Consider the following 26,255-nt stretch of genomic DNA (forward strand, 5'->3'; position numbering starts at 1 on the left):
CACTGGCAAATGCATGGGGCTGTGGATTGGAGTGGCAATCATCTTCAAAGGTCCACACATCCATCCATGCATTATATGTCATTAACAATGATGCCAGTTGCAGACAGTTTGGATGTCAGCTGGCTATCACAGGATTTGCTGTTTCTATATTCCCAAGCCATCCCTACTCCAAACAGCCAGTCAATTTTAGAGTGAAAAACCTATAGTTTCTCTCTCCACAGGGATGTGCAAAAGTGCCGGTAGATGAGAATAATCTGATATATTTGCACATACTGTGGCCGCAGGAGGTTCAGAACAGGAAACCACATTCATATGTCATAAAATAGTATTGTAATTGATTCTCTATCCTTTAAACATGAAACAATGGCAACATTTATTAGTCCACATACTTCCTTGGAGACAGGGACTACGTGTGTGATATTACCAGAGACATCATTCTGTAGAATTGATCCTGGGTGGTCTTTCCCCCTTCTAAAAGTAGGTGCTTTGTTTAATGTCAATGCTTCAACTGAAGGACATTTATTTCCCAGTAGCACTGGAAAATTGGGGCAAATAGCTATCATTTCACCAGTGAGTGTGAGAACTAATATGAATATCATTTGGCCTATTAAACAAAGGAGTCGTTCCCCCACCCCACCCTGTTACCTGCCTTAACTATTTTGTCCAACATTATTTTGCAGAATAAATTACATGTTCACATAATTTAAAGCAAGAGAACTTGAACACATGTCCCAACTTTTATATGTTTCTTTGTGACCCTGAAGCATAGGAGCATCAAGGTCCCAGTACACTTTCTGAAAATCAAGATCCAGATTTTCAAATTGGTCTTTTCAACATGAACTTTATCCAATTTTCAGTCTTTGTTTCTAAATTATTTGACAGTGCTCAAATCAGGACATGTGTTAGGACAGGCATCCCAGCAATCAATCAATCAATCAATCAATCAATCAATCAATCAATCAATCAAATATAAAAGCATATGGTAGTTAATTTGAAATATTTGCAAACCTCAATATTAGCATTTCTTTTTTTTTAAAAAAAAATCAAGTTCATGAGAAATTACTAGTAATAGTAAGCTGGGATTCAGGAATATTCTACTCACCTTATAGTCTGATGTTGCAAGGTGTCTGGATCTGTGGCATTGACCGTTAACACAACACTGCCAATGGGGATGTTTTCTTGTTTGGTGATAGTCATTGGGTCTGGGTGGAAAACAGGGGCTTCATTGACATCCAGAACCGTGATCTGAACAGTTGCGGTGGAACTGGTGTCATATGCTATGTCTGGAACTAATGGATCTTCATTTTCTACTTTGATCAGGAGTGTGTGGAAAGCTGAAATCTCACAGTCCAAAGGCTGAAAAGCAAGAACATAAGAACATAAAAAGAGCCCTGATGGATCAGGCCAAATGCCATCCTAGTCCAACACCCTGTTCTCACAGTGGCCAGCCAAATATAATGTATCAACCAGGTTTAATAGCCACTGATAGCATTATTGTCCATAAATTTGCCTAATCTTATTCAAATTGGTGGCCTTTGCTACCTCTTGTGGGAGCGAATTCCATACCTTTACTACACACTGTCGAATATTGGGTTAAACCATTGCTAGTCTCTCATCAGTGGTAAACAGGAAATGTTGCCTCCTTCTCAAACAGATTTCTCCCTCTCTGTGCAACCATGAATTCTAGAAACTTGTAGGAACTTCTTTCAATGTCTCCTATTCTGGATTGATCCTATGTATGAACGCAGAAAGAGCCCTGCTGGATGTGGCCTATCTAGTTTGGCATCCTAGTCTCACAGTGGCCAGCTAGATGCTTACGGGAAGCACACAAGCAGTACCTGAGCACAACAGAACTCTACCGTCCTGTAGTCCACAACAAGTGGAATTTAGAAGCACACAGAATCCAACAGTGAGGGCACAATATAGCCACCAACATTGGTAGCCATGATGCATATACCGCAGCCTGTGTTGACTTATGTTGATGCTCACAACACAAGGTCCTTCAGACCAATAAGTTACTTGCAGCTCCTGAATCCGCCTCTGGTAAGTCAAAGAAGGCCCAGAAGAAATCCAGGTTTGCTTCTCATAAGGTAAAGGGACCCCTGACCATTAGGTCCAGTCATGACTGACTCTGGGGTTATGGCACTCATCTTGCTTTATTGGCCGAGGGAGCCGGCGTACCGTTTCCGGGTCATGTGGCCAGCATGACTAAGCCACTTCTGGTGAAACCAGAGCAGCGCACGGAAACGGCGTTTACCTTCCCAGCCAAGCAAAAACACTCAGGGTGTGAAACATGACCACTGAGGGAAGTGGCCTGCGGAGATTTCTGAGGGCCTGATAGGGAGCTCTGGAGGGCCACAGGTGATTCACAGGCCTAAGCTTCCCCACCTCTGACAACAGAAACCTCTGAAAATTTAAAGCACTTCTGAAAAGGGGCAACATAAGACATTATGGCAATTCTTTAGATGTCTAAGAGGCACAGCTAATCCTTCTGCTCACCTTGACAACTGACAGCATCCCTTCATTGTTCTTGGGGTTCGTATGGATTTCAAAGCTCTGTCCTGGGTTGCCATTGATGATGGTATAAACTGCTCTCCATGCTCCTGTTGCCGGGTCATCCCGATCCTCCACAGTCAGATTGACAATCACGCCCGTGCTGCCTTCCTTCACCGTAGCTTGGAACTCAAAATTAATAAAGAAAGCCATAAATGTTACTACCATCAAACAAATGACCACAGTCGGCACAACAAATTTGTTTAAGGTGTTATTAATTATTCACCACAACCAAAGGGAAAATGTAATCCTTGAGTGAAACTGAAATTTTACAGGCCATAAATAATGCAGTCAGAGAGCGTAAAGTATAAGAAACGGTATTACAATTTCTCTGCTCTGATTCTTGAAAGATTAAAGATAAAGAACCACATGATTGTTGAGACAGGCTTTGAAAACTCTCCAGAATAATAAAAAAGATGAAATCTTTTGTTAACTCCTCTTAATATAAAGAGATTCAATATACAATACATAAAGGTGCTTTGGAATACAATGCTTAGAGGAGGAAATGCATTAAGAATGCTTTTAAGAGCAGAGTGCTTTAAAGGTGATTTTTACTCATCTTGATTATTTTCCCTCTCTACTTGAACCATAATATTTCATTGTCCTTTCCAGTCTGTATGGACGACGGTGTTCTTTGTAATAAAATAACTGAAGGATCTCCCAAAGCTTATTCCCCAAGCTATCCAGTTCCCCTTTAAGTGTTTTTTTCCATTTAAAAATTTCCACAGAGCTGGAGGAAACCTTGATGGTGACAGCATTGTAACCATTTACAGCCTAGGTGGAAAGACTTTTACATGGTCCAAGTCAACTTTGAAGTAGCCCAGCATGGAGTCAACTTGACCTGGTTTTGTTCAATGCCTGTTGCTTATGGACAAAGAGCAAAGGTGCAAAGAGAATCCAAAGTGGTGATGAGCAGGTGGCAACATCCTAATTTTAATGAAGCTTCCTCGACTAATACCCAAGATGGCTAGAGTCCACCTGCACTGTTGGAGCCAGTGTGCCTCTAAGTACCAGTTGCTGGGAATCACAAGAAAAGAGAGTGTTGTTGCACTTGGGACCTGCTTGTTGGCTTTCCATAGCTGTCTGTCTGGCCACTGAGAAGGCAGGAAAGCAGGATAGTGAACTAGATGGGCCTATGGGCTGAACCAGCAGGGTGGTTCTTATGTTCTTCTACCTGTTGCTAGGATCCACGAGTCGGAAGAGTGCTGTTCCACTCAGATCCTGCTTGTGGGCTTCCCATAGGTTGGCTGCTGTGAGAACAGGATACTGAGCTAGAAGGGTGCTTGGTCTGATCCAGCTGGGCACTTCTAATGTTCTAATTAGCCAGTGCCAACTACCCAAACATTTTGCTGCATTCCTTTTTGGGTAGGTAACAACACTGCTCAAAGAAGCCATGCTATTTTCTCTCTTATCCATCTCTTTGCGCTCATGCATGTGTCTCTGGAGCTCAAACCCATGGAGAGCACCCCCTTCAAATTATTGGCAAAGGGATCTCAGCCCTTAGAAAATGGCTCCTATGGGTGGCAGTATTGCTTCTGAATACCAGTTCTTGGAAACTGCAGAAAGAGAGTGTGCTCTTGTTCTCAGGTCCCTACTTGCAGGTTTCCCACAAGCATCTGGTTGGCCACTGTGAGAACAGGAGGCCAGACAAGGTGGGCCATTGATCCAATTGATCAAGCTCACCTTATATTTTTATAGTGCAGTGCCAAAAAATTATGTTGCATTTTCCCATCAATTCATGGGAAAAGAAACAGCACCTAAATTTATCAAAGTGTGTAGAGGGAACTCACTGAAATTCCCATGAATAGGGTGCAGGGTTTTTTTTTTATGTGCTTAGCTTTTAAGAAGGCCAAGTGGTGTCCTTTCTTTCTTCAAATCATCTCACCAGTGGTTTGTACTTTGCAGCTTCCACAGATTTCTGCACTTTAGTTTAAGCCCAGGGTAAGGTGTCAGGAGGTAGCTCCTCCCATCAGGTTGTTTTTTTTAAGATCAGGAATAGCAGATAAACAGGGGAAAATTCAGGGTGTTGGGGAAATGTTTACTGGGCAGGAAAACACATACACAACCCTTGGACACCTCCCCAAAATGACGGAAGCTCAAAACGCTACATCTCCATAATAAAGGAATTCTCAAATACCCTGAGAATGAGCCCCCCCAATGCAAGCTGATTTTATAGAGGGGGGGGACCCAAAGTTTTGAAAAACTAGAGAACAGATTTCAGCACACAGCGTAACAGAAATACCCACATAGGAGCATTAGATCATACATCACTAACACTGAAAATAACATGAACATAGCAACCCCCTTTAAAGTTGGAAAAAATAGTTAGACTGGGAGAAGTTGTGCTGGTAGCCAAACCTCCAGTGACTGTTAAGATATGATTAGATTATGCATTAATTGATTTTCTTCGTCTTTAATATCTACACATCCCTGAAGCACCACAGTCAATTGAGAACAAAATAGATGAGTCCAGATGTGTATTTAAGCTGTTGCCATCAGCATCCATCTAAAAACCATCACTTAGTAATGGCATACCTTGGGCCAAATCCCCAATTGGTTTAAACTGGGTCAGCAGATTTATACTTGTTCACATGCCAGCTGAGACATTCTCCCTGGCAAGTTTCACCTCCTAAAAAGATTTATTCATTTCATTGCAAGCAACTGGCCGCAAGCAGAAACTTCAAATCCTCAAGTGCAACTTAGCATTGATTTACATGTCCAGATGTGCACCTTGAGAACATGGATGAAAAAGACCTCTACTGAGATAGACATGTGCTGAAATTGCCACATGGCTTGTCTGTTTACCACCATTTGCATCCCACCTTTCTCCATGTAATGGGAGCCAAGGAATATTGTGTCACACAAATGACACACCTCAGCCTGCATGGGTCAGAGCCCTGTTGGATCAGGCCAAAGTCCATGTAAGTTTAGTATCCTGCTCTCACAGTGGCTAACCAGGTGTCTGAAAAAGAAGCCCACAAGCCCAAGCTGAACTCAGCAGCATTCTCCCCACTTGTGATCCTCAGCAACTGGTGTATGGAGGCTTACTGCCTTTGACACTGCAGGTAGAACATAGCCAGCATGGCTAGTAGTCTTGTCCTCCAATAATTTGTCTAACTCCCCCTTTTGAAGCCATTCAACTTGGAGGCCATCACTACAGTATGTGGTAGCAAACTCTATAGTATGATCCCACTCACTCTCAATTTATAGTTTTTGTGTGTGTTTATAAAGGGAGATCTGATTACAGATCTCCTACCATCACAGCTTATTTGCTCCTAAATTTAATATGCCACTGCTCATTTCAATCACTACAGAATGCAGCAAGAAATATGTAGGTGAGGTTCTTCCACACAGCTCTAGGTGGGACCTCTCAGTCAGCTGAAAAGCCAAACTGTTTGAAAATGACCTACTCAATCACCCATGCACATAAAGCCTTCTTGTAATGGGATAGTCGCTTTGTATCCCATACAAATATTCGGCAAAGTGCTCAGTAGGAGAATCAGTAACTAGACTCTGTGGCTTTGCCAAAGGTACAGATTTCTGTCACAGACTGTGGTGCCAACGCGGTTTGAATTAAAGAGCCTCAGAGAGCAGCAAATGTAACGAAAGAGAAAACATGGTCTGGATTGATGAGCATCAAACCCAATGAGTCATTAGGATTCCACCCGCTGGGAGCACCAGTTGAGAATAACCAAATTAAAAGTGCAAGTCGCTTTGCATTAATCTGAGAATCGTTCCTTGGCTGAAGGTGCTTGGTGCATCCTATCTCTGTGTTTGTTTTCCCTCGTAGAGCTCACAAATGATGAAAAATGACAGGAGATGCATCAGCTCCAGAAGAGAATGGCTAGAGAGCCAAGAAATGTCATTCCTTCCTTTGAGATTTGCCTCCAAGAAAAGAAACATTTGTTTGAAACTGGATCAGAGGATGTACTCTGGGAACACAGGAAGTTGCCTTTTACAGAGTCAGGCCATTGGTTCATCTAGCTCAGTACTGCCTACACTGACTGGCAGCGGCTCTACAGGGTTTCAGGCAGGAGTCTTTCCCAGCCGTCGCTGGAAGTACTGGGGACTGAAACTGGGGACTGAAACTTCTTGCATGCAGAGCAGATGCTCTGCCACTGAGCTACTGTATAATACAGTGTCAATCAGCTTCAAGCATGTTTTACTGTTACTATGTGCTACAGCTTATTGCTTGTTTTCCTCAGTTTAATGTGCTCCCAACATGTCAACAATATATATATTATTAAAGCAAAGTGGACACAGCTTGGACTGTGCTTCAGGCATCACAGAAGAAACGCACAGATCTGCCCCCCTCACTGCTACCCAAATATCATGGGTTCACTTAAGCCACATTCACACCATTGTGATAGCACTTTAAACAGTCATGCCTTCCCTCAGATAATTCTGGAAGCTGTAGTTTGTTAAGGGTACTGAGAGTTGTTAGATTACTCCTATTCCCCTCACAGAACTACAATTCCCAGAGTTCTCTGTGAAGAAGGATTGACTGTTAAACCACTCTGAGAACAGTAACTATGAGGGGAATAGGAGCATTTAAGAGACTCTCAGCATCCTTAACAAACTACAGCTCACAGGATTCTTTAGAACAAGCCTTGACAGTGGTTTCATAGTGCTTTAATTCGATGGTGTGAATGTGACCTTCGTCTCTTAAATGGTGTAAATGTTTCAGAGAAACCACATAGGTCAAGGGCAGCTGATGCATCAAGAACAGTAAATAAAGAGCTTTCTGATGTATGTTGCCATTTTGTTCCTTCACAATGACTCAGAGCAACATTACACGTCTTGGGGAGAAGTTAAAATGGCTGCTGGTCCCAACCAGTGCCAGAGACAGGGGACCACTCTTCAACCTATGACAGCTCCAGCCTCTATGCAAGCAGCAAAATGAGATGGCAGGTGGGGCCAGCCTAAAACATTTTGCTCCCTGAGGCAAAGGACAAAGTAGAGCTCTCCTATTCCTCCTATAGAAATGAACTGGAATGCCAGTTGTATTGTACTGAAACACTGGCAATGGAACAGGACATAATGGGAGCTGTAGTTCCAAAAATACATCCTGAGGGCACCAGGTTATCTAAGGCTGCTGTAGAGATAGACCCTTGAGTCTCTTTCCCCTTTCCATTCTGCCCCGTGATGATTCCTGTGAAACTTGAAGATGACCTGGTTGACCCAGACCCATGACAGGATCTTTTCAGTGGTAGTTCCCCAGTTGCAGAATGCCCTCCCTAGTGAGTTGGGCCTGTATTCATCATTTTTAACTACCAGCAGGAATTAAAAAAACACAAAAAACATTTCTGTTTGCCCAGACATTTATTGGCTGAAGAATACTGTTCCTGAAAGCACCAAGATCACTGGATAGAAGAATATTTTAATTGCAAGTGCTTTTAGAATGTTTTTAAACTGAAACTGCATTTAGATGTTTTTAATTGTATTTGTTGTTAGAATGTTTTTGCCTTGTTTTTGTTTTTAAATTGTGTATCTGCTGCTCAGAGCTTCTTGGGGAGGAAGTACAGGGTATAAATTCAATAAATAAATGCTACCCTGATCTCTCTCTCTCTCTCTCTCTCTCTCTCTCTTGTGTGTGTGTGTGTGTGTGTACACTTTTGGTCTGCTTTGTATTCCTCAGGGCAGATTTATACTGCTCAAAATGTACTGCTGTCTTTCACAGCTCAAGAACACCTGAGCCTTCCTTTGCTCTCTTTGGGCTTTGGAGAACCTGAGTGCTTTCCTTCAAATGAGGGGGTGGGTGCCACTAAAGTGGAGGCTTCCATTTTGTTGCTATTTTCAACAATATTTATTATTCCATGCTCCCAGGCACAAGCAAGCACAGCTCTTTGACATTAATGGAAGCTGCTCTTATGCAAGGGAAAGCAAATGCCCCTCCCCTCCAGCTTTTAAATGTTTGCAATTCTTTCTAGCGCTCGGCATTTATGGACAGAGTGTTTCTTTAATCTTTTGAGCTGTTGCAAAGTTGACATACTTGGCTGAGCTATTGATGCTTACTTGCTAATATAAATAAGGGCATGGAAAAACATGTGGCTTTCCATTAGGGGGGATTTAAGGTGAGTCACGGTATGTATAACCAGGCTCCCTCTCCAGCACCTGCTTTGGTCTCAGTCCGCTTTGTGGATGTAGAGGAAAGTCCCAAGCCAGCTTGAATGCCTCTGCATCACCAACCAAATGTCAAGGCTCATGAGCAACAGAGGCTCAGAATCATACAGAATATTGCTGTTGCACACATGCAGAAGTTTAGTCATGAATCCAGAAGTGCAAGGTCCTTCCAAGAAAGTCACAGCCCTTTAGGATTATGCAACCTTCTAAAATTATACAATAATCTTATATTTATCCAGTAAAAATAATTAGGAATGCCTTGCAATGATCAAGGCAGGTGCCCATATGCTGCCTTCTAACTAAATCTCTTCCACCCCCCTTCCTGTGCACGTACATGGGCAAATGTTTGGGAGTGCTTCGATATCTTTTTTGAGAATGACCTAAGTTGTGTTTTTTCTTAAAGTTCCATTGTACATAATAGAACGTGGACTCCATTCTCTTGAAACTCAAGCACTGAAGTGTTTTCAGTCTTCCTAAATGCTTAGTTTGGGATCATACAGCACAACTCCTGCTTAGTGTTCTTCCCACACACTGTCTCCAGAGTGACCCAAGGATCCAATCCTTAGTGGTTGGCTCGCCTCATTTCACTTATCTCTATAAATTTCAAGCATATTGGGTGGTTCTACTAGGAACACTGGATTCTGGGACTTTGCTGCAGAAATAGTAATGGGTCTTTGATACTCCACCAACCTCAGACCACTACACCTCTGCACATATGAGGGCACAACTAACTAGCAGAAGCATTGATGCAGTATAGAGAAGGGGGAGGCATTCAGTACATTTCACATTTAAAGTTGAACCTAGCTAGTATGCACCTTCAAAAAAGGGAGAGATGAAGTAGGAGTTATTGGTGTCTGAATGGTACTGAATGGCTTTTTATAGAATTGTCTCTTGCGGGGGGGGGCATTTGGGCTCCAGTTCCTGTAACAAAATGACTTGGGCCAGCACAGTCCTAAACCCCAAAATATAATTCCCCAGCCCAAAGATCTAAGGAATGGCTAGGGCCATACTATTGAGAGCTCTAATTGTGGGGTTTGGCTGGATCTAGACACATCAAACTAGTGTTTCAGTTTAAAGCGTTGTAAATTTGTACAGGGAAAACAGGTAGAGAAAAACAGGACTCTACTTCGCCATCTGGTGGTACAATTTTATATCACACACACAATGCATGTAAGTCGCTTTTTCTTTACCAATCTAGCTGAGTCCTTTGTTTCTAGGCCAGCACAAGGCACCTCCAGCAATGGGTGGGGCTTGTGTAAAAAGTCTCCAAGTGATTTGGGTAATGTGTTGTCTAGGTTTTAGATGGTTCATGGCCACCACAGAGAACCACAAGTTCTTTGGAGCTTTGAAATAGCTACCTGTGGCTGTCTAGTTGTTGCTAGACTACAACTCCCATCATCCTTGACCACTGGCCATGCTGGCTGGGGCTGATGGGAGTTGGAGTCTAACAACATCTGGAAAGCCACACGTTAGCAACTAGAGAACCTGTCTAAGAATATCCATCTTGCACATTGCATTCACATGAACTGGGGGAAGGAGAATAGATGCATATTGTCTCCGCTATGTATGTATGCAAATGCAGTTGTCAAGCTTTCCCCTTCCCCTTTCCCTTGTGAGGTAGCACCGCTGAGAAGTGGCCATCTTGAGATGACTTTTTTCCATCTCAGATTGACAACAGACTTAGAGAAGAACTTCTAGTCACAGCTATTAACCACGATGGCTATATGCTCTGTCTCCACAGTCAGAAGCAGTAATGATTCTGAATATCAGTGGCTGGAAACCACGGGAAGGGAGAGTGCTGTTTTGCTTAGGTCCTGCTTGCTGGTTTCCCACAGGCTCCTGGTTGGCCACAGTGAGAACAGGATGCTGAATTAGATGTGTCATTGGCCTGATCCAGCAAGATCTTATGTTTTTATGTTTTCAGACAATAAGGCTTAGATCATATTTGAAGTGAGCATATTGAACCACTAAGTTTCATATTTTCAGGCAACATCACTTGTGATGGGGAAAGGTCACCAGTTGGATTTATGCCTGTCACGCAGCCGCTAAACATGTTGTAAAGGTAAGGGGACCCCTGACCATTAGGTCCAGTCGTGACCGACTCTGGAGTTGCGGCGCTCATCTTGCTTTATTGGCCGAGGGAGCCTGCATACAGCTTCCGGGTCATGTGGCCAGCATTACTAAGCCGCTTCTGGCGAACCAGAGCAGCGCACGGAAACGCCATTTACCTTCCCGCCAGAGCGGGGTTGGCAGGAGCAGGGACCGAACAACGGGAGCTCACCCTGTCGTGGGGATTTGAACCACCGACCTTCTGATCGGCAAGTCCTAGGTTCTGTAGTTTAACCCACAGCACCACCCATGTTGTACCACTGCTTTAAAAACAGTGTCAGCCCGACCTGTTTTGCATGCTGGAAGGTGTATAACACTGTTCCCGCTGTTGAACAAAAACATTCCCACCTCTTTCTGTGAAAATGGATAACCCACAATTAAACAGATCACTGTCTTCATGCAAACAAGCCTCGTCTACCTCCCCATTGGAATCACAGTCACAACATCTCACAAACAAAACTCCACCATGATGGTCCTGCGACACTTTGGGTTTCTCAGCGAACCTCAGTCATGACATCCTGATTAATACTAGTGTAGGTTCTCTGAACTCAGCCGTGCCCCTGATTCTTCAAAGCTCAGCTCCTGCCAGGATAATTAGCCTCCTGATTATTCTGAGTAACTGGAGGGGTCAAAGGTTAGCGAGCATCACGAAGCATGTTTAATTCAATCAATTTAGCTAGCAATGCAGTTCAAGAAATATATGCAGGCACCGCTGCCATCAAATTTAAGGCGATCTGCTCAAAATTCCCGAGCTGCGGTGGATGAGCATTTTAGCTTAATTTCTAATTTAATATTCAACCGGGGTATTCTGCTTAATTACTTGTGATGCTTTCACTCAGGAGCTCAAGGACTTGGGCGGGTGGGGGTGGGGGAGAGAAGGAGGAGAGTTGTTTCATGCTGGGAGACAGAAATAAAAATAAAATACAAATTAATCTGCTTAATGGCAAAGTTGTATTCTGTGCCCCTTAGCGATACGTCCTGGAAAGATCTCTTTTGAGCAATGAAACCACACACACACACACACCACCTAATGCCTCCCTTCTTCCACAGGTTTGAAAAAGGCTCTACGTCAGTGGAGTCAGAGGACCTACCCACTCCTTTTATCCCTGGTGGCCTCCCTGCCTGGCCTCTTGACACAGAGTGGGTTGAAGATGAAAGGGAGCGCAGAGACCTGGCATTCTATTTTCAACACAGCCTCCAACCTTAACACACCCACACCCCAGGCACAGGCACACTATCCTTTCTAAGCCTGCAGTCACATGGCAGCTTATTCCATTTCCCTTACATTTCCATAACTTTTAATTTACACATTATATTTGAGGTTTCTAACAATGAAACAAACCACATCTGGAAAACTAATGGAACCACTCCTTTTGTGTTACTTGATTCAAAATAAATAAAACAATTTGCAGCCCCCTCAATCCGGAAAATTGTGGGAGTAAAGTGAAGAAATTTGGGGTTGGACATCGGCACACACTTATTTCCTGCAATCTCCAGGAAAGGGGGGGGGTCACGAGGGAACAGAAGCATCCATATGCAGAGAGGGTAAGGGAGCAGTAACATTGTCTAATGATCTTCCTTGTTGTGCCACACGACACTCACTGGTGTGAATGAAATCAAGTATGATTGATGCCACAGTTCCATAACACAACGGGTACTGCAGTGTGAAAAAAATGTTAGCAAATGGGACAGAAGTGTTAGCATTATAGTCAGAAAAGCTAAATAATATATTCCCCACGTCTGAATGCACCATTGGGGGTGCATCTTTCAATCGCAAGCTTATTTATTTATTCAAAACATTTCTATCACACCTTTCTGTCCTTAAATGTGTACTCCAAGATGGCTGACAACTTTCTCTTATAAAAGAAGTGATGAGGAAACACACACAGGAAGCTGTCTTATAGTAACTCAGTACTGTCTACACTCTTAAGGGTGCTGAGAGTTGTTAGGAGACCCCTATTCCCCTCACAAAACTACAGTTCACAAAGTTTCCTGGGGAGGGGCATTGATAGTTAAACCACTCTGGAAATTGTAGCTCTGGGAGGGGAATGGGGATATCCTAACAACTCTCAGCACCCTTTACAAACTACAGCTCCTGGGGTTCTTTGTGGGAAGCCATGGCTGTTTAAAATGGTATCATCATGCTTTCAATGTGTGGTGCGGATTTGGCCTGAATGTCTGAAAGTAAGTGCCCTTAGTTTGTATTCTGCATTTCCATCTCTTGTGTAGGCTGCTACCACACACAAACAAACAATGATTTCATGTTGCCTTGCTCTGTAGGCCACCTTTTTGTGTATCCTGTTTAGTTAAAACAAATGTTGTAAATTGTTCCTCCTCAGTTTTGCTAACATTTTGTTCCCCACCCCAAGTAGCCAAGAATATCCATGGGTCCCCACCCCCCAGATGCAGCTTCTGACGATAGCAGTAATGTGCAATTATCTCTACTCAAAGGCTAGGCTCTAGTCAGCAAAAAATAATCCTGGCAGCCGCATTCCAAACACCTGCAGAGATGAAAATACTACTGGGACCATTTTGTTAGTAGGGAAATGCTTTGGGGGATCTTGCTGTTGTGTCCTGGCTAACTTCATTGGAAAACTATGTACTGTATTTTTCAGTGTATAAGACAATATTAATGGACTTGGTGATGCGTGTGATTTGCAGTTGCAGGTAGGCTGTTGAGCAAATGATGGTGGTGACCTCCCCGCCCAAAAAAGAAAGCTCAGCAACTCTGGTCAATCTTTCCCCCTAAAAAGCTCAACAATTTCCCCCTCAATTTTTTTAGTTGTGGTTGTCTTATACATGGGGGGGGGTGTTATACATGAAAAAATGCGGTAATAGATCAGGGATGGAAACTGTTTTCATCCTGAGGCCCACATTCTTTCGTAGTCAGCCTTCTGGGGGCCATATGCACAGAGCAAAGGATACAATTTCTGTCTTGCTACAGGAGACTATATTCTAGTCATGCAAATTTCAGGGTTTTCTATATGAATGGAGAAAACAGTTGGATAATTTTTTTTCTCCCTCTCCCATAGCACTAGAAATTATGGAAACAGAAGTTTGGAAGTTCCAAGAAAAATAGAAGAAAGTACTGTAGAAATTCATGCAGTGTGGAGTTAAACTCTGGAATTCTCTCTGGTGCATGACGGGCAGGAGTCAGATATAGTCGGGTCAATTCCCATGCCTAAGCCAATACCACTCACATTCTGTAACCAGTAAAGTTGTGGCCTAAATTTGTCCAATAACCATTAACCTAATATCCATGTCCTTGTGTCTTATCCATCAATGTGTCAGGTGGCTATGGGGTCTTGGCATGCAATTCTCTCTGGATGACTTTAAAACTGGATTGGACAAATTCATGGAGCAAAAGGGTATCAATGGCTACTAACCAAGATTGGTGCAAGTCTTTTTTGTGGGAAATTGCAGTTATACATAAGTGTGCTTGAGTGCTAGTTAGTGCATAAAGCTGTTAAGACCAGAGAGTTCTGATCTAAGACTCAGCTACATCATGCTCCCTCAACTCCATGAGGGACCACACCATACTTTTAAAGTGCTAAGATACCACTTTAGACTATCACATTGCTATTCAAATGGTGTGCGTGCACCGTGTCTTGTGATTGATTATGGGAGGCGGGGCTTACCTACCCCACCTATATTTTATTCAAGTTGAGAAGCCATGATTGTTTAAAGTGGAATTATAGTGCTTTAAATGTATGGTGTGAATGTGGCCTCGTTATCATGATTGATTGCTGATGTGGGGCCAGTTTCAAGTGTCTATACAACTTGCAGCAGACAGTCCCTTGTATGATGCCCACACCACCTCGTTGTGGAAGCATGAGCTGGCTCTTAGGTATTATGGAATTCTGTTTGTTGAATAATATTGCATAGTTCCAGCACTGGTGCACACTAAGACCAACAGATTGATTTGACAGAAGGTATCACTCTATCTTCTAATCTAATTCTCTTGCTCAGCACAGCAACAACTGTCTCTATTAAAAGGCCGATGTTACGGGATGAGATTGATTGATTCTGTACATTTTCATAGTATGAGCTGCATTACAGGTGCTAATGATGCTATTATATAATCATTTTTTAAACACACACACACACACACACAACCCCACTGTGTTCTCTAAAAGCTGGCACTACATACCATTTTTCTTTGCTATATTAAAATGAATGAGCCAATGTACAATTTTTTTCCGTGTCAAAGCATAATCTAAATTCATAAGCTATTTCTCATGTATCTTAAATCCATGCGTCTATCCCAATTTCTTTCTTCCTCTTGCGTCTTTTTTTATTTATTTAAAGAAACTAATGGGGGAAATACTGTCTTCCATTTATCATTTTTCAGATATAACCAAGAAGGATGCAGTAGTTCATTCACTTTAAATTAATAACCTCAGCACCATTTACACTCCCATCACTTCAATCCTGTTCAGCAAAAACAAAGCACTGGAATAGGTTCCCTACCCCCCTGTTGCTGTTGATCCAACTGGAAAACCCTCCTCCCATCTCAAGAATGACAAGGTGAACAGAACCCCTTGGGATTCCATTTTATACATTTTCATTCAGATCTCTTTCAGACAAGCACTGTTGATGCTTGGGATACACTGTTGAATCTTGAGATGCTTTGCACATTGCTCTTTTCCATTAGGAACATTTTATATGTTTTTTTTAAATAATTGTAATGTTTTATCTGTTTCATAATTTTATTTTCTATTGTTGCTATAGGTTCTGGCACCTTACGGTGAAGGACGGATAAGAAGCAAACACATAAGCTTTTGTTTCACAGCCTGTTGGCCAGGCTGCTACCAATGCTGTGTCCCCCCCTTTTTTTTAAAAAAGAGGCTGTGTCTGTCATAATGCTTGGCTTAATCATTGCAGATGTGTCACAGTAAACAAGCACTGCATACAAGAAGGTGGGTAGGAACAAAGCAATGCATTGGCTCCATGCTGCCCCTGCAGGCAGGGTGGAGTAGTGCCCCCCAGATCTTGAAAGTCCATTGGGAGCTACCCTTGTGGATCTTACATTTTCACTGAACATTTTTCTCCTGTATTTATCTGCAGAAGGGGTGTATGTGGATATGAAATGCTGGAATCTGCTTAGGGCAAAATTAGACTTGACCTGTTCTTTTGCCTCTCCCTCCTGCTCAGTGGCTAAGACTTTCACCCTGGGTGGCCTGAACAATTTCTTTTCCTTCTGCCAGACAACCCTGCTGCAAGATGCACCAGTTGGCAGCACTGAGGAAAAGGCCACCCTGATAATGAATAACTTAAAATGTGCACGTGGGAGGCTGACCTCCAATTACATGGGTCAGATGACCCTGCCTGTTTTTTTATGTTTGATTTTTGTGCTTTTCTGTTGGATGTGAACAGGCATTGTTGAAGAAGAGAACATAAAAGGCTATTATCAACGCAGGCTAGATGGATACACTTGAAGAAGGCATGTTGACATGTCTTCCATGCAGCGCTGCTAATGCACTGAATGTCTAGTCTTCAATTAGCCACTTGATCCTGTGCTGAACAGGAGAAAGGGAATGAAACACTCACTTAATAGTACAAGGATAAACACATGCTGAACTCTTGACCAACTCCTTGTTTGACAGATGTTTTTGTGCTTTTTAATGGTCAGCTGGAGGAGAGAGGTTTTGCCCATGCTGCTTTTCCTGGTATGGTTCTCCAATGATAGGAAAAGTGGAATTTCTCCTGCATGTCAAGGGCACGGGAGTTTCTTCCCAAAAGAGTACATTTTGAATAAGAATTTTCATGCTGTGCTAATAAGCCATCCATAGTTGTTCAAAGACAGTATCAGGTACTTTCTGGAATGTAGTATTGGAATCTACATATTTAATATCTATTCAAAGCATCCACACAAATCATATTCCAGCTATCTCACTTCATGTGGTGTATGTCTGTTGCCTGGGTCCATACTTAGGCTCCACATCTGCACTAGACATTTAAAGCAATATTATGCCATTTTCAATAGCCAAGGCTTCCCACAAAGAATCACAGGAACTGTTGTTTGCTAAGGATGCTGAGAGATGTCAGGAGATCCCCTATTCCTTTTACAGAGCTACAATTCTCAGAGTGGTTTAATGGTCAATCTTTCTTCACTGGGAACTCAGAGAATTGTAGCTCTGTGAGGGGAGAACGTGTTCTCATTTGGCCTGAGTCTGTCACTAAATGTTTCATCTCCACAACAGAGTACAATTCCAGCTGGTATTCTGAGAAACGTTGGCAGGCAGCCTGTGTAAACAAGACATAAAGGAATTTGTTTCCCAAGTGGATACAAGGTGGGAAAAAATATCTTCCAGGGCAAAGAAGCCCTCTAGGTGAATGTTTACCATTGATAGGAACTCTATGGATGCACTGGCCACATCTATGGTTTTAATCATAAGACTAAAAGAGGATATAGTCCCTAGGGGCTGTCATATATTACACTAGAGGAGGTGACGGAGCTCTGTGACAGCATATCTTGTTTCTTTCACTGTTTGCAAAAATAGAAAGGAAGAATTGTGTATGTGGCAAAGAGAGAGAATGGAATTTGGAGCACATAAAGGGAAGTTAACTCACCCTTTTCTTTTCTCCTTGCCAAAGCAGTGGTGGGGGAATGAAGGTGAAAAAGAATTCTTTCTCCCTTTTATTCGGGGGGCAGGGGGGGCGGGGACTCACAGCAGCAGGGTGAGCATGGGAAATCTTGCAAAGCCCACACCATGCTGATCCATGTGGGGTAGCTTCAAAGAGCAGTACTGGGAGGGAGAAGCAGTTTCCTTTGAATGGAAATCATGTCCACCTCCTTGAGGAAGGCATAAATTAAGTACCGGTAAGTAAGTAAGTAAGTAAGTACTGTAAGTAAGTAAGTAAGTAAGTAAGTAAGTAAATTCATACACTGCCCTTTAGCCAAAGATTACAGGGCAGTTCACAACACAAAAATACAAATTGAGATGCTAAATACACAAAATACATACGAAAACAAAAATAAAGCAATAGTCTCCCTCCCACAAACAGATTTAAAAGGCCATAGAATATTTACTCAGCCAAAGGTCTGGTTACGGAGAAACAATTTCACCTCGCACCTAAAGTTATGTAACTGCTGGGTAGATCATTCCATAAATGGGGAGAAAGGACACATCCTCATGTCTCCGTCCTCTGGGCCTCTCATGGAGAAGCACACAAAGGGAATCAGATGATGATTGCTGCATCTGGGTTGGTTCATATGGGGAGAGTTGGTCCTTAGGGCATAATCCTACTATGTATTAGCTGATGGTAGGATTTCCAGTTCCTGAGTTTTCAGGGCCCAAACCTAAGATCTAGGGGTAGTCCCCAGTAATTCTGCCAGGGCATATCCCCCTATGGCACCATCACAGTTCTTCCTCTGTGTTCCCTCTCACCACTAAGCCCCAGATCATAGGTTCCTCGCTGCTGCTGTACACCATGAATTGAATCTCCATGTGCAGGGACTGTTTTTCATAGCAAGGCCAGTTGTTATGGAGCAACAGTAGGGAGGACTGCTACTTGCAGACATCCAGGAAAACTTGAGGAACAGGGATGCTTCTTCTGAGGGCTCTTCTTAAGTTGTGTGTTTGTTGCAAATATACAGGCATTTTGTTGACTTATTTTGCCATTTTATTCAGGAACAATGATTGAGCATCGATCCTTAGCACCTGCTTGACTTGCAGAAGTAGCAAAGCAGGTTCTTTCTGTGCTTTACAGGTAAAGAGGCCCCAAGATCCTTTTTAATTGGAGGTTAAACTGTGTGTTGCACCCCAGATATTTCTAAGCAGTCCTGGTGGTAGTCTGATAAAGGGGCTTATAGGAGGCAGAGAGGCCATTAAACAAGAAGGCAATGAGAGTTCAAGGTGCCCAAAGGACCCTGAGCCTTACTCACTTACAACCTCAGATATTATTTAAGGCAGGGACCTTGAGAAGGTCAAAACTGCTAAGTGAGGAAAATATGTCCTTTCCTATGTCTTCTAATACATATTTTCCCCTCCAGCTGTGAGCTATAATATTGAATCAATTAGTCAGATGCTTCAAGGTTTGTGGCTACATAGAAACCAGCAAGAAAAACCCAGCAGAAAATAACATAATTCAACTGGCACATTAATGGTTGTATGTATCCAACCAACTCCTACTTGGTGTAGACCCATTGGAATTAATAGAATTAAGTTAGCCATGCCCTTTAATTTCAGGGGTTCTCCTTATGGGTATTACTAACGTTAGACACAATTCATTGGGCTGTACCCAAAGCTCTCTGTCACCTGGCACAAGGGCTCTTAGTGGATGGGTAAGTTTTGAAGTTGTGCAGTGAAGGAACCCAATGCAATAGCTGTACAAGCAGTAACTCATTGTGCAACAGACTGAGCAAGCTATTGGACAACAAAGATACCAGCAACCTGCTTATGCTTCCTCTTGAGCAACAATGTCCTACTGGTGCAAAACACTTCAGACAAGTCTGCTGCTAAGTTACTTGGTCCTACATTGAATATGACCCTAAGGTTGCATTCCTATACTCTTTACTTGGGAGTAGTGATAAACACATCCAACAATTCTGGCTCCTTTCAGTTTCTCATTTTTCCAGCCACTTCACCCCACTTCCAAATTGCCTGAAAATTACAGACATTTTCATTTTGCATAATACATGCATTCTTGTACACAATTTTGACTAATATACGAACTTTTGCAGGCAATTTCCTCCTGAAAGTGTGTGTTTTAGATGTTACAAGCAGCCTTGTGCCCACCTCAGAAATTCTAAGCAACAAGCAAACAAACAAGTCAGTAGCTCAGTCGGCAGAGTTGTTGTTGTTTAGTCGTTTAGTCGTGTCTGACTCTTCATGACCTCATGGACCAGAGCATGCCAGGCACTCCTGTTTTCCACTGCCTCTGGTAGTTTGGTCAAACTCATGCTGGTAGCTTCGAGAACACTGTCCAACCATCTCGTCCTCTGTCGTCCCCTTCTCCTTGTGCCCTCCATCTTTCCCAACATCAGGGTCTTTTCCAGGGAGTCTTCTTTTCTCATGAGGTGGCCAAAGTATTGGAGCCTCAGCTTCAGGATCTGTCCTTCCAGTGAGCACTCAGGGCTGATTTCCTTCAGAATGGATACGTTTGATCTTCTTGCAGTCCATGGGACTCTCAAGAGTCTCCTGAATAACTCAGAGAAGCTATGAGCTATGCCGTGCAGGGCCACCCAAGATGGACAGGTCATAGTGGAGAGTTTTGACCAAACGTGATCCACCTGGAGCAGGAACCGGCAAGCCACTCCAGTATCCCTGCCAAGAAAACCCCATGGACAAAGACAACAGGCATATAAAAGTCGGCAGAGTACAATACTCTTAATATCAGGGTCATAGGTTTGAGACCCATATTGGGTAGTTTCCCCGCACTGCAGGGGGTTGGACTAGATGACGCTCGTGGTCCCTTCCAGCTCTACAATTCTATGAAAATCAGTGAAGTTTTGAAAGGTTCATTATGTCATCTTCCCTCAAAAGGGTGTCCACTTGTAACCAAAACAAACAGGAAAATCTATTCTGTGATCTCAGGAACCATCATGCAAAAATATGGTTATAATCACTGCAGCTTTAAAAGGTTCAGTCCATCATCTTTATTCAAAATGGCATCCAATTGTATCCCAACAGATACAAAAACCTGCTCCTTGATCTCAGAAACCACCATGCAAAATACTGGCTATGATCTCTTAAAAGGTGTTCAAACACATAGCACAAAGACAATTTCCAGAATATACCGTAGATTTTCTCCAATACACACATTTCTCAATGCATTCTTTGGTTGAAGAATTGCATTGCAAAACCAGAGAAGTGCAAATTTCAAAGGAGAGAGGTATTTTGGCTGGCATATTGGTTGAGGAGGTGCAGTAGGTTTCTGTTAAAATGAGAGCTGAATGTCTTTCTCCCTCACCTATAGTTACCACATGGAAATTTACTTACTAGATCACTTTGGAGATTTCTTATGGGCATTGTCAGGCTTCCCCAATTACCTATTTATAACAGAGGAGGTGGTGGCAAAGTTTTTTGGGGGGGGGAGTTTCAAACATCTCATAATGCTCACAGTGACTTAAGACTCACATACCAGAGAGGCATATGAGTTTTCATAACAAACTCAGTATTTTTCTAACGTATCTCATGCTTTTATTTTTGTGAGTTTGTTACCAACTGTGAAAAGCAGAGGGGCTCTGAGGAAGCACAGATGGATTCATTGATCGATGAAGCTAGTCTGCAGATTGATGATGTGTGAGTTTTGGGCTTCAAACAGGAGTATCCAACATGCACCTAGCAAAAGGAGGAGAGGTGGCTTGTGAACAAATCCATCTTGTTTGATCACATCCATGGCTACGCTGAAAGAAGCGGCACCTTCTGTGGAAAGGCAAGTGTTGATGTGAAAGGGAAGAGCGAGGCAGTGAAATTTAAGTTGGTGAAAGCAATCAAGTTGTTCCTGGGAGCAAATTTAAGGTGATAACACCGGACAGCAATAGAAGAAGAGAAAGATCAAAGGTATCTCTGGGCCAGCAAGACAGCAGGTTGTAATTTATTTTTTTTGGGTGAGGCCAGTTGCAAGTAACGGAGAGAAAGAAGTAGGAGAGAGTGAGTCAAAAGTAAGCTGCAGGCAGCTTAGGTAATAGGACTAAATTGCACATTTCAGAGGGGTTCTGAAAATTAGAGACTTACAACATATGGAAAGATTCAGAGAGCTATCAGGAGCTCAGAGAATTTTACAATTTTCCCAGGGTCACTAGTTTATGGAATGGCAAGTGAAAGAAAACTTTAATCCGAGGAAGATCTCCTTGCATCCAGATGGATTCATGATAATACCAGTTTGCTCCCCTCACTACAAAAAGCAAGTTATATTTTTAACGGTTGTAGAAGGTGAAAACACTCAGCACAAAAATGGTTTTCAGGCTAGAGAGGATCTACATGGCCTTTCTAGTGGATAAGGAAGAATCTTGTTATTCTTCAAACTGCACCTCAAAGCACAGAGTTCAGTTTCCTGTCAAAACAGAGCACTGGTGGAGAGGAAGTGAAGATTGCCAGAGGCTGACAGCAAGAAGCCCTTGTTGGAGATATCTCCCATATGTAACATCCAAATTATCTTCCACTGGCAGTAGGGATGGACAGTTCAGCCTACAACCAGTCTGTAACCATTTCAGATGTGTTCACTTATCAGCACAGATTCACCTTTTTTCCACATTTATCTGCATATATATATATATATATATATATATATATATATATATATATATGCATAGAAATCTGTATTTAATATGTATCTGCATACAATTAATTATAATGAAACAGTAGCTACCAAAACGCTTAGATTAAAACAAAAGAAGGAAAAAAGGTTGGGTAGGGAAGAGAAGAGAAGAAAGCAAACCAAAGCAGTACCTCTGAATGTTAAATAATACTTCTCATCACAAAATGTGTATTTAAATATACATTTTATATCTCAATGTGCACATTTCAAAACCTATTTTATCCTAAAATAGGCAAGTTTTGCCAACCCTTCCTCAAAATTTGACGAAGTGTGAAATTTAGGGTAGGAGGAACCTGTAATTTCCCCCCCTCTCTCAATTTGTTCTGTTCTTAAGTTCCATTCTTCATGTTTCTGCATTTGTTTATGTTATGTTATTTATCTTTTTATCCACATGAAAATTTATCAACATTTTATTGTACATATGTCCTATGGATCTTATTTTATTTCCCCTAATATATGCCCACTTTCTCACACTTTTTTTTAATGCATTGTTTGCTTGGAGAACTGCATCACCACATTTGAAAATGTGTGAATTTCAAAGGTTAGCTGCACTTCAGTTTGCACATTGTTTTGAAAAAATGTGAATTACTTACGTTGGTATTGGAAGGTAAATTTAATTTCTTCCCTCTCCCTAGCAAAAATCTAAATAAGAATTGTGTTCCAGCTCAGAAATTAGGCTGGGAGATGCTGTTCAAGCCAGTTCACAGAAATCAAATTACTCATCAATCGTGGTTATCAGGTAGTGCAGACCTTCCCTTGAGAATCATCGGTGACACTGAACTGGTGTAAGCTGTGAACAGAAATCCCAGCCACGGCCTCGTTAAATGGTCACATCCCCCCCCCCCCAATATGTGGGGTGATAATATTGGCCTACCCTACAGGACAGTTCTAAAATGACTGTGGTTATGTATGCAAGGTGTTTTAAGCATGATGTCCCTAAACACATGCAAAAGCCTGTTGCTGTTAATATATAAACCATCACTTCATGATATATTTAGTGCTATGCACTGTACAAAGCTGTTCCTCCTTGCTTTCCAGTAGCATATGGCTGGGACCTGTGGAAAAAGCATTTGTGCCAACAAATAAATATTAAGTGACTGTCAGACAGTGAGCTTGAGATACAGCTACCCTTTAAGCAAGTGAGCCAGTGAGCATCTGGGTTGGAAAGCAAAACAAGGCAGGGAAGCAAGCCAAAAGTGGAACAGACGAGACTCCAGATAACTCACTTGGCCTGGACTATTTTGCTCGAAAGGAACTTCGGTTGCCAAGAACGTTGCATGATGCAAATCTAGACATCTGCTTCCCTGCGACTTCCTCACTAGGTCAGGGAGAAGGCAGCTCTCAAGATTTCCCCTTGTGCTCTAAGTCGGTAGAGCTACATGTATGAAGCTGCCCTCAACTGAGTCAGACCATGAGTTCATCTAGCCAGACATCATCTACTCCAATTGACAGCAGCTCTCCAAGGTCTTGACCAGCAGAAGTCTGTCCTAGTAACTAAGATCCCTTAAGAAGGGTCAGGGATGGCATCTGAGACTTTCTGCATGAAAAGCATGTGCTTTACCCATAAGCAGCAGACTCTCCTAGTTTTTATGGAAATATTCCTGGAATGGATACATGGCTGCTGACTGGGCTTTTTGGAAAAGAGCAACCAAAATGATCAAGGGGATGAAACAACTAAGTAAGAGATGACATGGTAAAAGTGCATAAAACTATGCATGACATGGAAAAATGGGTAGAAAAGTTTCTCTTCCTCTTTCATAATACTAGGACTTCATGCAATAAAGCAGAATTTTGGAAGACTGAGGACAAGCAAAATCATCTCATCCAGTTACAACCTGAAAGGAAGTAGTTCTTCGCACAGTGCATAAACTATTGAACTCATTCCTACAAGAAGCAGTGATGGCCACCAGCTTGGATAGCTTTAAAAGAGGATTAAACATATTCATGGGGGACAGGGAAATATCCCAAGGGCCAGATGCCAATGGGAATGGCCAGAGGAGTAAGTGGGTGAAGTAGGTTAGTCTACACAAATCCTTTCTTTCTTCCATCCAGGCAAGTGAGATACATAATCAGACTTCAAGTATACATTGCAGCCATGCAAAAACACTCAAGGGGGAGTTAGGGTAATATAAAGAGAACTAGAGGATGACCTTTAACTCTGAGGCTTGTTCCCTATTCACAAGGGAGGGGAAAGGATATATTATTCAAGTAATTATGGCACAGTGAAATGTTCACCAAACCAGTTGAACTGATTAAATCAGCTCTGAACCCCGCTGATTAAATCAGCTCTGAACCCCACTGAAAGAAGCCCTTCTAAATGCTACATTAGATGATAGATAGATAGATGATAGATGACAGATGATAGATAGATAGATAGATAGATGATAGATAGATAGATAGATAGAGATAGATAGATAGATAGATAGATGATAGATAGATAGATAGATGAATGATAGATATAGACACTGTGTGTGTGTATTTCAGAAGCATAGTGTTGTGTCTTGGGTGTATAGGGAATAGTTAATCCCGTCCCCTCCCTCAATTCCCATGCACTCATCCAGAGGTCTGACCAGAGCCTGCACATGTAGAACTTGTACCCATTTGTTGATCTCCAGAAAAAAGTCAGCCCAAGGGATGGAATTGTGTTTCTCCACTATGAACTCATCCTCTGTACATAATTTCCCCACCTGCCTCTTTTGAGATCAGAAATGTTGGGAGGCAAATGCTATTTGGGAGTTGTATTCTGTGTTTTAGATGTTGCAAAGATTAGAGTGGGGGGGGGAGAGCTTTCTGAGAGTAGTTGGGATTGCAACAGGCTTAGAGGGAAGGATGCTTTTATCGCCATGGCTTAGATGTTGACCTGAGCACAGCCAAAGGTCTTGGAAAAGTCACAGGCTCAGGTGGAGGTTCATATCAGGGCTGCATTATTTTTTAAAAAAGAATCTGTTTTTGCTCACCAGCCTTGATCAAAGGGGAGCGAGGCAGGTGGTGAGTCAGAATCAAGTATCTGAATCATGCTGAGCTGATTATTTGAGATGCTTAAACAAGGGGAATAAATTTTAAGCTTATGAAAACAAACCTTTTGAAGGAATGTATGGAAATAGTTGGAGGTAATTGTGCGCAAATTGAGAAAACACAATTCACAAAGAAGAATCAGTTTTCTTGTGTGGGCGGTGGAGAGGGCCAGAGAACTCCAAAGGACCTTTTGAGTGTCGTGGCCAATTTTGCACTCTTTGAATGCTCCTTCCTGATCGTTGCAACTTCTTCATGTTTTTACAAGGGTTTGCTGCTTTCTATTGTAAAAGGCAGGTGCCCTGTCACTTTGCAGCCCACTGAAATGTGTTTATCAGGAGATTACAGAGACAACGGCATGCATTTGGTGACCTTGGCAGAGAGTGGAACAAAAGCATTGCAGCCAACCCTTGCCAGGGAAAGAGATAAACGCAAAACACTGTTATGCTGCATATCCAGGTCTAATTATGTGATAAGTGGAAGGATGTGGTGGCAAACGGACGCTGCTCCCCCTTTTTGCAATAAGGTGTTCTTGAGAAAGGCATAAGAGGATATCTGAGGAAATCAAATTAATATGCAGGCAGTGTATATCTGAAGATGTTAAAGTGGGCTAGGAGAGCCCTTTTCATATCCTATTGTTAACATTCATTTTCTTTCTTCCTCTGAAGAGAATGTATTGGCACTCTATTTTGTTATTTTAAAATGAGTAGTAATCTTGTTTCTCTCCTTTGAGGACAAGTTTCTCATCCTCTAAAGGTGACTGTCAATCATTCAACTAGATAGTTTAGATGCTAAGGATTCCCCCCCCCCCGCCATACATATTCAGGATTGAGTTCATAGGTGGAGCCAGAGGTGGGATGATTGGGCGGGGCTGCTTGAAAGAAAGGCACTTTTCTTTCTGTGTAAACATTAAGTGAATCATAAGGTGGAAATGAAAGCAAGTTTGCATTGCTAACATGAAATCAATAGGAAGTGTCAGCTCTGGTTTTGAGAGGACTCTGGGCAAGGGGCCCACTGATGATCCCCTCTCCTCCACCAGTAAATCTGAGCAGCATTCCATGGCAGTAGCAGTGCCAGCAGTGGCAGGGTTCTTAGCATCACCACATGGATGAGTGGCCATCGTTTAAACCTCCCGCCGCATCCTGGAGTGATACTAAATTGGGGGAATTGTGGAGAAATTAAATTTGTGCATG

General features: G+C 42.4%; 1 protein-coding gene across 2 annotated transcripts in view; it reads right to left on the reverse strand.

Annotated features, from left to right (window-relative positions):
- CDH13 (cadherin 13) overlaps positions 1-26,255 on the reverse strand; it is a 657,553-nt gene that overhangs the window by 68,102 nt on the left and 563,196 nt on the right. For both annotated transcript variants that reach the window (XM_081924041.1, XM_081924042.1), the window contains exons 9-10: positions 2,500-2,682; positions 1,103-1,356 (exon numbers count right to left, since the gene is read on the reverse strand). In XM_081924041.1, the coding sequence (XP_081780167.1) occupies positions 1,103-1,356; positions 2,500-2,682 (437 nt within the window). The remainder of the gene's footprint in view (positions 1-1,102; positions 1,357-2,499; positions 2,683-26,255) is intronic.

The sequence above is a fragment of the Podarcis melisellensis genome (assembly GCF_964234715.1).
Source record: "Podarcis melisellensis genome assembly, chromosome: 8".
In the NCBI taxonomy this organism is placed as follows: domain Eukaryota; kingdom Metazoa; phylum Chordata; class Lepidosauria; order Squamata; family Lacertidae; genus Podarcis; species Podarcis melisellensis.